The 12,729-nt window shown below is 37.1% G+C and overlaps 1 protein-coding gene across 3 annotated transcripts in view; it reads left to right on the top strand.

Annotated features, from left to right (window-relative positions):
- The window catches only part of LOC137239902 (breast cancer anti-estrogen resistance protein 3 homolog), a 233,114-nt gene that overhangs the window by 34,108 nt on the left and 186,277 nt on the right, over nucleotides 1-12,729 (top strand). Inside the window, exons 1-7 of one of the 3 annotated variants that reach the window (XM_067765699.1) lie at nucleotides 2,080-2,434; nucleotides 2,778-3,249; nucleotides 4,491-4,593; nucleotides 4,658-5,766; nucleotides 8,439-8,876; nucleotides 8,941-9,353; nucleotides 9,412-9,576. In XM_067765699.1, the coding sequence (XP_067621800.1) occupies nucleotides 2,887-3,249; nucleotides 4,491-4,593; nucleotides 4,658-5,766; nucleotides 8,439-8,876; nucleotides 8,941-9,353; nucleotides 9,412-9,553 (2,568 nt within the window). In that variant the 5' untranslated portion in view covers nucleotides 2,080-2,434; nucleotides 2,778-2,886 and the 3' untranslated portion in view covers nucleotides 9,554-9,576. Of the gene's footprint in view, nucleotides 1-2,079; nucleotides 2,435-2,777; nucleotides 3,250-4,490; nucleotides 4,594-4,657; nucleotides 5,767-8,438; nucleotides 8,877-8,940; nucleotides 9,354-9,411; nucleotides 11,737-12,729 lie in introns of those variants that run through there. The other 2 variants (XM_067765700.1, XM_067765701.1) reach the window with 2 other exon arrangements.

The raw sequence follows: 12,729 nt of genomic DNA, 5'->3' as shown, positions 1-12,729 counted from the left end.
AGCTATGATTGCAAGACCAAATAAGCGGAGACCCCGTAGGTGGTAACAGTTCTTCGAAATTACTATGTGATAGCGAACCACGTCGTAAGACGGCAATAGAAGAGGCATTCCGTAATTGTTTTTTCTGGTATTGAATAGATGGGGCGTCTCCAATAATCATCAGAAGAAAAATATCTCAATGATGGCTTAAGCAGATACAATCCGTCGCAACATACGCCATTTTCCTTTGACATTACGTACGTGATGTAGAAAAATAAAATTGTAAGGTGCGATAATCTCCGAAGAGACCTTAGGCCGAGCTTCTCTTCCAATTTGCGTCGTGCTCCTTTTTTTAATTTTTCCTACAAATTGGCGGGACGGGACCTATTTGTTTTATGCCGACTCCGAACGGCATCTGCAAGGCAGATGAGTTTCCACTGAGAGCTTTTCATGGAAGAAATACACTCGGAGTTTTCGCCAAACACTACCGAGGGGCGACACCGCTTAGAAAAATTTTCTTCTAATTGGAAAAATTTGTTTCTAAAATTTTTGATGTTGCTTTGCCCGAAGTATGAGGCAGAGCACGTTACCATCCCACCACGGCGGCCATATAAATATGTTATAAAAATTTGGCATCGCATTGCGTAAGAAATAAAATTAAATATCGGGCTAAACCTTGGAGTATAGCCGTATGTAATGCGGCAAACGAACATTCAAAGCTAATTCAGTTATACAAATCACTGTAATGTGAGCACCAATGACGCAGGGGACCATTTCTGGCAAAATTTTGCCGACATAGAGGTATATGAAACGGCACAAAATGTTTTGAGGTCCTTGCAGGACCCGCAAAATTTAGTCGACTGATTACGTCAGGGGTGTCAATCACGCCGATGATGAGTTTGGGAATGAAGATAACACCGACTAATACTCTATGATTTTCTAGAGATGGGAAATTAATTAAAAGAAGCCTGATTCTGTATGAGTGCTTGATTCCAAATTAAAAACTGTCTCTGGACCGACTCAATCCGATTTATATGGCTCTGGTAGGCTGGAGACCAAACACATGAACAATACTCTAGAATAGAACATACCAGCGAGATATGAAGGAGCTTGGTGAAATAAGGGTCATCAAACTCTTTAGCCTAACGTTTGATAAATTCTAGTATACCAGTTGCTTTATTTATAGTGGTTGAGATATGTATGGTAAAACTTAGTTTCGGATCAAAAACAACACATAGATCAGTTACAACAGATATCCATTCCAGAGAGTTGCCGTTTAGTATATACGACGTCAGGACCGGCTTGACACGGTGAAATGTCATTTGCCTACATTTAGAGCAATTCAAAATAAGTAAATTTGCAGAGCACGCCAGAAGTTACATCAATCGACTTTGTCAGAGTGCTTTGTAAAGGAAACTCTTTGAGCTTATTTGCAAGATAACTTTAAATCCAATTTAATAAAGGCTTAGAAAAACCCAGTAGATCAAGTTTGTGAACTAAGAGCTCGTGATTAACAGAGTTAAAAGCTTTACTCAAGTCAGTGTAAATGACATCTGTTTGTTTTCAATCTAAAATACCATTCATAACAAAAGACGTAAATTCAAGCAAGTTGGTAGTTGTTGATCTGCGTAGCTCATAGTCTCGATGTGGTAATGCGTTGATTTTAAAACTTTTATTATTAAAAGAGCACTGTGAATACCCTATATATTTTGAATGTCTTTGCTTATTATAAAAGTCAGTAATGTTGAAACTAGTACGGTCCCTGATAAAAGTATTTTGTTACTCCTTAGCTGATTGTAGCACCAAGATTTGCGCATGCGTCGGCACTCAAACAAACAACAGTTGAGAAATGTCCTTTGTGCTCTGAGCGTCTCCCAGCTGCATATCCCGGACCTGAGGGATGAAGAAATAAAAAATAAAGTATTTGAAGGCGGCCTTTTGACAGCAAAACGAAATTTCCCATTGTTATTATTTTTTATTATTTTTGCTTTCGATTATTCGGTGAAGGGTGGCGATAGAAGCATTGGGGTATTTAAGGCATTGAATCTAAGGAACAAAGAGTGCGCAGGTTGAGGGACGATATCAGAATCTAAAGAGAGTTTTGAAACTGTTTTGTATGTGTCTATTACAGACGATGGATAAACTGTGCGTATTGTATGTCATTACGAAAGGCAAACAGAGTAACAAGGAATACGGACACAAAATGTACCTTTTGGGCAGGCCCAGAAAGAATGTTGAATTTTCATTCAGAAATAGAACAAGAAAGGCGACGTGCGTTTGCTTGTGAAAATAAAATGATTTTGTATATGTATACATTATCAATTTACCGAAAAATTTAATTGCAAAATTTCAAGAAAAGTATTAGTCTTAGCATTATTTAGACCTTTTCAAGATCAAATAGATTGTTAAGTAAATGTGATGGTTGGCTGATAAAAGTACCAACTTAAAAGTGAGTGTAAGTATGGGATTATTTAATAAAATATTAGGTGAAATAAATATACAATTTGGACAAATTTGTATTTTCAAAAACTTCAATTGCTATTTCTATGCATGAAAGTCTCTGTTAAATTTTTAGTTCCTTGAAAAAAGGTTTTTGATTTCCACTTCACATAAAGCACTTGGTGAAAAGGACGTAGTGGGAAGAAGGGGCAGCAAAAAGGAAGAAATGAAAACACGAACGGCATGAGAAAAAAATTCCGTTTTTCGATACTGATTCTGCCTCTTCTTTTTACCACCCAATTTTTACTATAAGTACTCGCTATTCTTGATTTTAATTCATTGTTCGCTTTTTATTGCAGATATGAGAAACTAGATCTACTAAAACCTGATTTACCACCACAAAACACAACAACAACATTGTCTAACATCAACAGCTGTGTTGCAGATAACAACAAAGAAATTATAACAATGGATAAAGGTGGGAGTAGTAGCAATCTGTGCAAAAATATGGGTGGCTCTACCGTATCTATTGCCGGTCAACTACATCTACAACAGCACCAAACCCCACCCAACAGTATAGTCGTAAGCACACCTTCTAGTGAACAACAAGAGGCGGTTGCATTGAAAAAGGCGCTAGAGTGGGAGCTTAGCTTGGATGCAAAAGACTTACGCTCACATGCGTGGTATCATGGACCGTTGTCTCGACAGCGTGCCGATGAGATTGTGCAGAGGGAGGGCGATTTTCTGATAAGAGATTGCGGCTCCCAGCCGGATAATTATGTATTGACTTGTCGCACGAGAACACAAGTGTTACATTTTGTTATAAATAAGGTGAGTTTAAATGTGGAAAATTTTGTAATTCAAAGCATTGTTGGATGCCATCAAAGGCAGACCTCTCAACTCAAATATCTAGTTTTCTTAATTGGATTCGCTATCGGCAGAGGTTTTGCAAACCCTCCGTATGTATTGCTGCCATGAAAAGCATCTCAGCACAAAATGCATCTTTCTCAGCAGATACCTACCAAAACAAAACAACTATTCTGATTTTCCGAAGTGTCCTTGAGAGCTTGCCACCAATATTTCGCAATTTTCAGCTGTGGCTTAGTTACCTAGCTCCATTGTGTTTCTTCTTCAGTTAAACGGCCTGCTGCTAGCCAGCAAAATCCGCAGCAGTGTAGGAACTAAAAAGAAATTGGATCTGCCCATTCTTCTAAGCGGCGAAATATCAACTGAGCTAGTTAGTGATAGTTTTTAAGTAGATCAACATATATAACGTCGTAGTACTTGTGGTTGCCGCGAGAAGGGTTAAGATTTTAGTGTATGCTGACGATGTGGCACACCAGACCCCAAACTTTTCACTTCCGTTATGAGTAAAATTATGGAGTGAACACAGCTGAACTTAGTAAGAGTTCCAGCTTAGAATCAAAAGCTGAAAACGGCCCTATGGATGAATATGATGGAGCTCGATAGGAGCTGAAATCTGACTCTAGCACAAACTGCTGTGGGATAGTTACTCGGTGATGACATAGCAGAAATAAATTCTTATCCTAACTAAATGTTGAGAGATGAGAAATGTTGGAAATAGCCATCTTCTGATTAGACATATATGCGAAGCTTAATACTTTAACAAGGTGCAAGAAAAGTAGGAAAAAAACTACTACTTGTGTAATATCAATGGCAGCCTGGCCCGCCTATTATAAATAGAGGACAAGGAAGCTTCCAAAACGATCTCAGACTAACAGCTATAAAAGCACGATTAATCCGCAGACTGCAGAAAGGTCATAACCATATTCCGAGTAAAATGCTCGGCTCTGACGAAAACACGTCCAAGATCTTTGGAGAGCCCCTTTTGGGAATAAGTGAGAAATTTATCTTAAATAAGTAGTTCAATATAGTTCCTACCGCTTGCTGTGTTTTTGAAAAGCGTTCACGCATGACTAAGTCGTTGAAAGGAGGCGTGATTAATAAAAAAACTAATATAAATCATAATAGATGTGATTTGTGATAAATTGTTTTATTGTGTATTCGAACTTTATGGGTACCGTGTATATACCTCTATTTAAATTTTTTAGATTCTGCTGCAACCCGAGACTGTCTATGAACGCGTTCAATACCAATTTGAGGAAGACGCTTTCGATGCAGTTCCCGATCTTATTACCTTCTATGTTGGTTCCGGTAAACCATATTCTTACTTTTACAGCAAACTTAAACAAACTTCGATAATAAATTTTATTTACAGGTAAACCCATTTCGGTAGCCTCTGGTGCACGCATTCAGTATCCATGTAATCGCACATATCCACTTTCTTTTTATGGCCATAAAATTGTTGGTAATCATTTGCACACTCAAATGCTAGCTGGCATACGTGGTGCCAGTCCACTTAATTCTCCACTAAGTCATAATGGAAGCTTCCGATTTGGTTCTGGAATAATAACACCAAATACCCAACAACAACAACCAATGCATAGTCCTATGTCTTCACCACCACGTGTGAAACGCGATATACCTCCACGTTTACCATCAAAGAAACAACGCTCTCAATCATTAACACCAGCACATGTCACGCCTACTAACAGTATTAGGCAATCTCGAAATAGTGAATCCTGTTCTAGTGCTGATGGCGTAATTCAAGGCAATTCTACCACACCTGTGGAGAGTGGAAGTGCGAATGTGTTTCATGAACGTGGACGAAGGTTAAGTAATTTTGAAAAAGAAGTGATTACAAGAGAAAAATCTTTAGTTTGCGCAGAAAATATGCACCTACATAGCCACTTGGAACATTTAGCACAAGCTGGACAACTCCATCCTAATGGATTTCAAACGATCGCGCGATGTTCGGCTGCTACTGAAGCAGTGGATCATTTTAAGTTCACTACACATTCTTTGCCTAGATCTAATATGAGCAATCTTCGAGGATGTGGTGTAATGCGCATTTCAAGTTTAGCTCGTGATTTTGGATCGGATGCAGTGGGCATAAGTACAAGCTTAGAAGGTAGGCAAATACCAGAGCTACCGGAGAAACCACCAAGTCCACCACCAAAACCAGTGCGCGCAAACAGTCAAACTCGAAAAGAGAAAGATCAAATAGCAGCGCATCGTGGAGGTATTGTTGGAGTTGGTTATCATGCTAACGGCTCAGATTCGGGTAATGGTTCGGGTGACTCGGTGCAGAGTTCAATACCTGGAGATTCGAATAATGAATTTACACCACATCGTGGCGTTATAATAAAGAATCCACGTTTTCTTAGCACATCCTCATCGTCGGGTACTTTGAAAAGTATGTCCGAATTTGATGCAATTGCCGCTGAAGAGCAACTCTTTATGATGGAGTTACCAGATTTTAAGCCGGTAAGTGAAAGAAATTGCATTTCTTTTCTTATAACTCCAACTGTGTACATACTTAGTTTTAAAGTTCACAGTTAAGAAATAAGTCGTTTATTCGCAGTACTTTGTTTATTGGTCCCGAACCAACAAAATCTGCTACTTTGCGTCTTCGTTAATCCAAATCCAATAAATAGGTCTTATGTAGCTGCTTGTTGGCATGAGCATCAGTGCACTTAAGCACATTAAGGTCTCTATGTGATACCTCGATGAGGTTTCCCCTACTCAAATCAACAGGTTGATTGAGCGAATCCCAGGAATTTCTTGCGATTTTTTTCGCTTTGGCACAAGAGAAGAATTTTCTGGGATCTCCCTTTTTTACTGATCTTTGTGACCTGGATAATTTGGAACCTAATAAATATTAATGGTAATTTCCGTTAAATATTTTGAAAGCTCCGACTGTTTCCTTGCCATAACTAGAGAGGGGGATATGCGTCTGTTCTCGTTTTGACGTGAAACCTATCCTAGTTGAGCTTGCTGCCCATTGAAACTTGTTTAGCTTGTCTATATTCCATCCAACTTTGTTGTTAATAGGGAAAGAGAAAGAGATATATTTCGCCCTTTTGAGGGAATTGACAATAGAGCCGATGCCTATGTTGTTAAAAGGGAATTCCATATCCTGCTGATGTTTGTTTTGTGTTTTTAACTTCATGGAGACCAATTTTGATGATTGATTTTGCTTTCATGTACGCATGCTACACTTTTAATAGGTTCTTTTCTGTTACTGACCTTATCTGAATTTGAACAAGTCCTTCTAGCACCTTAATTAGAGTACATTTATGTTACTTTTCGTGTGTGGGGCCTAATCTTTTCGGTATAGAGATAATTTTAAGTCTCCCCCAGTTTATAGGAAAATAAGACTAAAGGCTTCTAAAGACCAATTGAAGCAAGAGAGCCGTTCAAACTTCAGAGGAAAAGCTATTTAACGAGGATCGTAAAGAGCCCCGGCTTCTGCCAAACTATTATAGCAAAGGAATTTTTAAATGTTGTTCATATTATTGTAGTGATGTTCCCCGAAAATCAAGGTTCGTCTCACTTTACTTTGTTCCTAAAAAAATGTTCTAGTGTGCTATCTAATTAGAGGAGAAATAGGGTAGTTTCTATATGCCGATATCTCGCGATTTTCATGGCCCTTAGCTTGCGGTATCTAGCAGGGTTTTCATGAGGATATCTTACGATCTAACCTCGCGATTATCTCAATACGCCTGTCGCGGTGTCGAGAGTCTCCTTATTACTGAAATGCCGCTCAGTGTGAAATAAAGAGCTTTTAGACAAACCTTTTCAGATTTAGCATACGTTGTTGTTATTGTTGCAGCGATAAGGTTGCTCCCCGAGGGCTTTGGGGAGTGTTATCGCAGTGATGGTCCTTTGCCGGATACAGATCCGGTACGCTCCAGTAACACAGCTCCATTAAGGTGCTAGCCCGACGATCTCGGGAACGATTTATATGGCCACATTAAACCTTCAGGCCATCCCTCCCTCCCCACCCGAAGTTCCATGAGGAGCTTGGGGTCGCCAGAGCCTCATCTGTTAGTAAAACGGGTTTTGCCGCTCGAAGGTGGGGTTGACAATTGGGTTTGGAGAAGCTGTATATTGCGCTGGCAACCTGGAAAGGTTGCGCTACACAACCCCATGAATCTGGTATTGTAGTCGCCTCTTACGACAGGCATACCAACCGCGGGTTTATTCTAACCCCCTAACCCGTCCTTTTGGCCTATAAGGAAATTCTCATAGCGTATGCCCCGCTACTCAACAGTCTGACCACGAAATTCTTGTTTAATGCTATCTGCCTGTGCTTAGCTTTTTTGCCACTTGCCGGGCCTCTCAGAGCTAGTTGTTCCGGTACTAAGAGTACTGACTTTGACCATAGTTTTCATAATTAAAATGCAGCCAAGGGTTAAACTTTTTCACATATTTAAGGTTGGCACCCTAACTATATTGGAATGACTTTCTTCTATCTACGATTATCAATGCAATACAAGTAATATAATGACGCAATGAGTATTAGACAGGGCTTCTATTAAAATTTTAGTAGGAGTACTTTTACTTTTATCCTACCAATACAAAGGGATGGTCTACCAGACATCTTTAGCTTTCTTTGTGCGTGAACTGTAGCTGGTCATATTCCGAACTCAAGACTTAGAAATACGAAGTACCTACTTACTTAATTGGCGTTGAAAAATTTGCAATGTTTTTTTCGTACTACAAAACACGCCAGTCGCCAGTATCGAACACCATTTGTCAGTAATTGGAAACAATTGTTTTCCACTCAGCCTTCTGGATTGAACTCATGGAACCAGAGGAATCCATGAGTTCAATCCATAAAAAGTTTTTATTTCTGGCCTAGCCCGAATAACAGCTAGGTTTCATTTCGTTTAACTCTACTTTTGCCTGCATAAATATACTCGGCCAACGCAAAATAGGTCCTTCAACTTTTCGACGACTTTTCTGTTGAATACTTCCAAAGCCGAATCATCGGTTGTTATAATGCTTAATGTGGCTGTCCTGACTTCGAATCGCACCCAAACTCTATTACATTTCCTAAAAGATAAATTATATCATAATTAGCGTGGGCCATGTACGAAGGTGTTGAATAGTTTCCAATATTTGACAGCTCACTTGTCTTTTCTTATTTTTAGGTATCCAAGTTTGATTTCGAAAACTTCATTACTCTTTTATTGCCATCAATCGATAACAAACCATTGGACGGAGATGCACTCACCACCTTCAAGATGATGCTGCTTGAATCGGGCCCAAAAGTAATTGCAGAACATATCACACGTATAGATATTGGTCTTTTGATTGAGGAGCTACCAGAAGATGAAGAACGCAATGTGTTGGATTGCTGTGGATTAGAGATGCTAACACTGCCATTTGGTAAAATTTTCCGTACTGATTTAATTGAACGTACACAATGTATGAAACTAATGGTCGCTGTAACAATACTCACCTGTCAGACGGACTTGGATCGAGCCGAATTGTTAAGCAAATGGATACAGATCGCAGTTGAAACAAAAACGGCATTGGGTAATCTTTTTGGGTTCTGTGCTATTATGTTGGGGTTATGTATGCCACAGGTAATATTTACATGCTCGCTATAAATATTCATTTTTTCAAACTGTCACATCTTTAATCTTTCAGATTCAAAAATTGGAAAATGCTTGGCATATACTTCGTCAGAAATACACAGACAGCGCTTTTACCTTCGAGGCGAAACTACGTCCGACGTTAATCAGTATGAATGAGTGTTCCAATCCGCAAGCTCCCAATACCACTGTGCCACATGTTTTACTCTACGCTTTGTTGAAAGATCGACCGGTTATCGATATCATTGGCATGAACAATATTAACATGGAGGACCGTTCTTCGCTCTATAAAACTTGTATAACGTCATGGGAAGCTAAAGTTGATGACTTTGGCATGACTATTCATTTTCTTCATTTAGATTCGGCGCGTAATTTCTTGAACAATTTATCTTTGTACAGAAAAAATGCAAAACTTATGCTAGAAGAGTCGACTCCGCGTTTGGATGAGTTGCTCAGTGATGCTTTCAGGTGAGACAAATTTGCCTAGAAAAAGCATATGCAATTAAGTAATATTCTGCATTTTTAGGACCGAGTTCCATGTCAAATTTTTATGGGGCAGTAAAGGTGTTGTTGCAACACCAGAAGATCGTCACTCGAAATTAGAAAAAGTGCTCGTATTAATGGCTGATAAGTTTTGCAGTGCCGACTGCAACAGTGCCGCTGCATAAAAATATTAAAAAATTGTGTCAAAGTAAGGAAAAACTTTAGAATACATTTATACTTTTATATTGAATACACGGACGTAAGACGGTAAATATCATTAGGTTCTGTATGAGACTTTGGTCGTTAACACAGTATTACAAATACCTTAACAAATCAAAAGACTAAGAGGAACATAAAACGCAATCGTACATTCATATATGAAAAAGGGATGCCGATTTTCGGGTTATTATTTGCTCTGAAGAAATTCGGGATCTGAAAGCCCGGAATCTTCTCAAAGTTTAAGGGTGCATACAGTTCTAAAGAAAGGAGTCAGGGAGTTCTTTTATGTACATTCTTGAACCGTTTAATGCATTTAAAGCATTTTACAAGTGACGTGTCATAGTGTCAAATGAACTAACGTCAATTTACATACATTTTCATTGGAAAGAGAATAAATGTCAATGACATAACCGAAAGAAAACTAATGTGATTTGACTTTGTATGCTTTGAGATTACTTAACATTGCCCATGCAAAGAAAAGTTGTAATAGACGGTGAACTGCGTTGCGGTCGTTAGACCGTTCAAAAAGTACAAGAGCTGATGTATCTGGGGTTGAGTCGGTCAAATTTACATTTTATATTATGATACGATTTTAAATTTATTATTCTGATTATTCTCTAAAACTGTTTAAAAGCGTCTCAAGCGAAAATTTGGAATTAAAAATTGCTCGATTTGCAAAGAGAATGAATGTAAAAGCCGTTGATATATGATTCTGACTTAAATTCTCTTTGGGGTTTGGAGTTAATGTCATTGACTTTAATTCTTTTTTAAACTCGGCAATTGACGTTAGTTCCATTGACACAATTACATGTCACTATTTTGCAGCCTTAGATCTTAAAAAAAATATAAAGGACTAAAGTAATTAAACATAAATTGTATACATATTTTGATATCGAAAAACTACTTCTGCGATTTGCACGACTTTAAAAATTTCAGCGTCCCGAAGCCCCTGGTTTGTCTTCTAATAGTGGATCAGCATCTCTGTAATGATCGGTTATAAGGTTTAACCCTGATGGCATTTACACTCCCAAAACTTTTTTTTCTAAAAAGAAATTTCATAATGCCGTAAGATTAAATAAACCTTATCATAGAATATCCTATGACCTTTTCGAACACTATTTCAAACAAAACTCAAATGTATTTCCGAAAAGCAAGTATGTAGAAAAATACAAAAAGACAGCGGTTTGGATAACTTCGAACCCTTTTTCGTTCATAGATATCTAATCATATCTTGGAAGTGCCAGCTGCGGGAAGCAACGGTTGAACACGTTCTGTGTTCGTGCCCTGCGCTCGCCAGGTCAACGCTCTTGTTATTAGGGGCGGCAGAGTTGCCAGACCTCGAGGCAGCAATTAAGATAGGTCCTAGAAAACGTCTAGTATTTGCCAAGACGACGGGGTTATTCCATAATATAGGTACCCCAATCAGGTGGAGTTCTTCCATTCGGTTGTCAAACAAATTCTGGTAAAGCTATGGACCCATTCAGTATATGTTGGGTTTATTGACCTAATTTATCAACCTAACCTAACCTATAAGTTGAAGCTGAAAATGTTATTACATAAAATATGTACATACGCTATCGCTATATAACGAATCGATAAACATAACGATTTCGATTTCTAATAATAACTTTTTATCGATATTCGTTAATTTATGATCGGCTATTGTAGCTAAATAACAGAAGAACATTTAACTTTGTTTAACGGCATTAGCTTCGAAGCCACTTTACTTCCATTTAGTGCCATTTTCTTCACTTTCATTACACAACTGGCAGATAAATCTGTCGACATAATAGGGGGACTCATGTAACCGTATAAATGCCTTATAAAGTGTGTAAACGTATAAATTTATCTAGTTTACGCACGAGCTTTCAAATTTTGTATTAAAAATCATTTACACAATTTGTATAAATTTACGCGCACATTTCATTGTGTAAACACGGTAAACTCAAAGGAATGCAACCTTGCAGACATTACAGACGGCATTTTCATCAAAAATCTCCAACATCAGCAAGTAAAGGCGTTTTAGTTTTGATTTTTCACTTAATCTTGGTATTTTTTAATTTGTATAACAATCAAAAAAATTTTTTTGGAAATAATACAGCTGAAAAACAATCAAGTTTATCAAGAGTATTACTAGGTGCGTTCATATAACCGCGTGTGTAAATGGATATAATTTTACACCTTATAAGTCTATATGCTATCATGAGTCTTTGGTGGTTAACCAAATATTTAAATATTTATTTTTTTAAAAATATTATGTTATTTATTTGAAGTATAAAATATTATTTTTGTTTATTTTTGAGTTTAGATATTTTCCAACTAATTAGAATTTTCTTTTTTTGAAGTTATTCAAAATTTTAAGTTAACACGAAAACTCAATTAAAATTATTTTAAAAATTAAAGTAAAGAGTACAAAGTAGATAACACTATATTTACTCCCCCTCCAAGAAAATTTGAAACAAACAAATTATTAATTAATATTAAAAGTAACCTTTTTTTGTTTTTTGTTGTTTAATGTATTTGTATTTAAATTAGTGTTAATAAGTATGTTTGCTGGTTTAAGTAAATCAATTGAAATATTTTTAATAGTATTTTTGTATTGAATTGTAAATGTTTTATTTTTCTTAGAGATAACTTTAAAAGGTCCTTCATAAGGTGATTCTAAATTAGATTTACGAAGAACTTTAACAAAAACATATTCACAATTTTCTAATTGTTTAGGAACGAAAAAATTTTCTTTATTATGATGAAACACTTTAGAACGAACAAGCGAAAAATATTCTCTTATTTTATGAAGAGCGTCATTAGAAAAATTATGTTCTTTATTACTATTTGAAATAATTAATTCACCAGGTATTCTAAGTGTTTGGCCATAAACAAGTTCAGCAGATGAACATTTTAAATCTTCTTTAATAGAAGTTCGTAAACCAAGTAGAATGAATGGTAAAATGTCAGACCAATGAACCGAGTCGTTTGATGCTATAATTGCTGCTTTTAAAGTTCGATGAAATCTCTCTATCATGCCATTTGCTTGGGGATGGTAAGGAGATGTATGAATTTTATGAGAACCTAAAAGTTTAGTTAATTCCGTAAAAAATTTTGAGGTGAATTGTGAACCTTGATCTACTGTAATATTCAATGG

This window comes from Eurosta solidaginis, chromosome 2, assembly GCF_040869045.1.
Source record: "Eurosta solidaginis isolate ZX-2024a chromosome 2, ASM4086904v1, whole genome shotgun sequence".
Classification (NCBI taxonomy): domain Eukaryota; kingdom Metazoa; phylum Arthropoda; class Insecta; order Diptera; family Tephritidae; genus Eurosta; species Eurosta solidaginis.
This window is presented reverse-complemented; position numbering and strand designations above follow the sequence as displayed.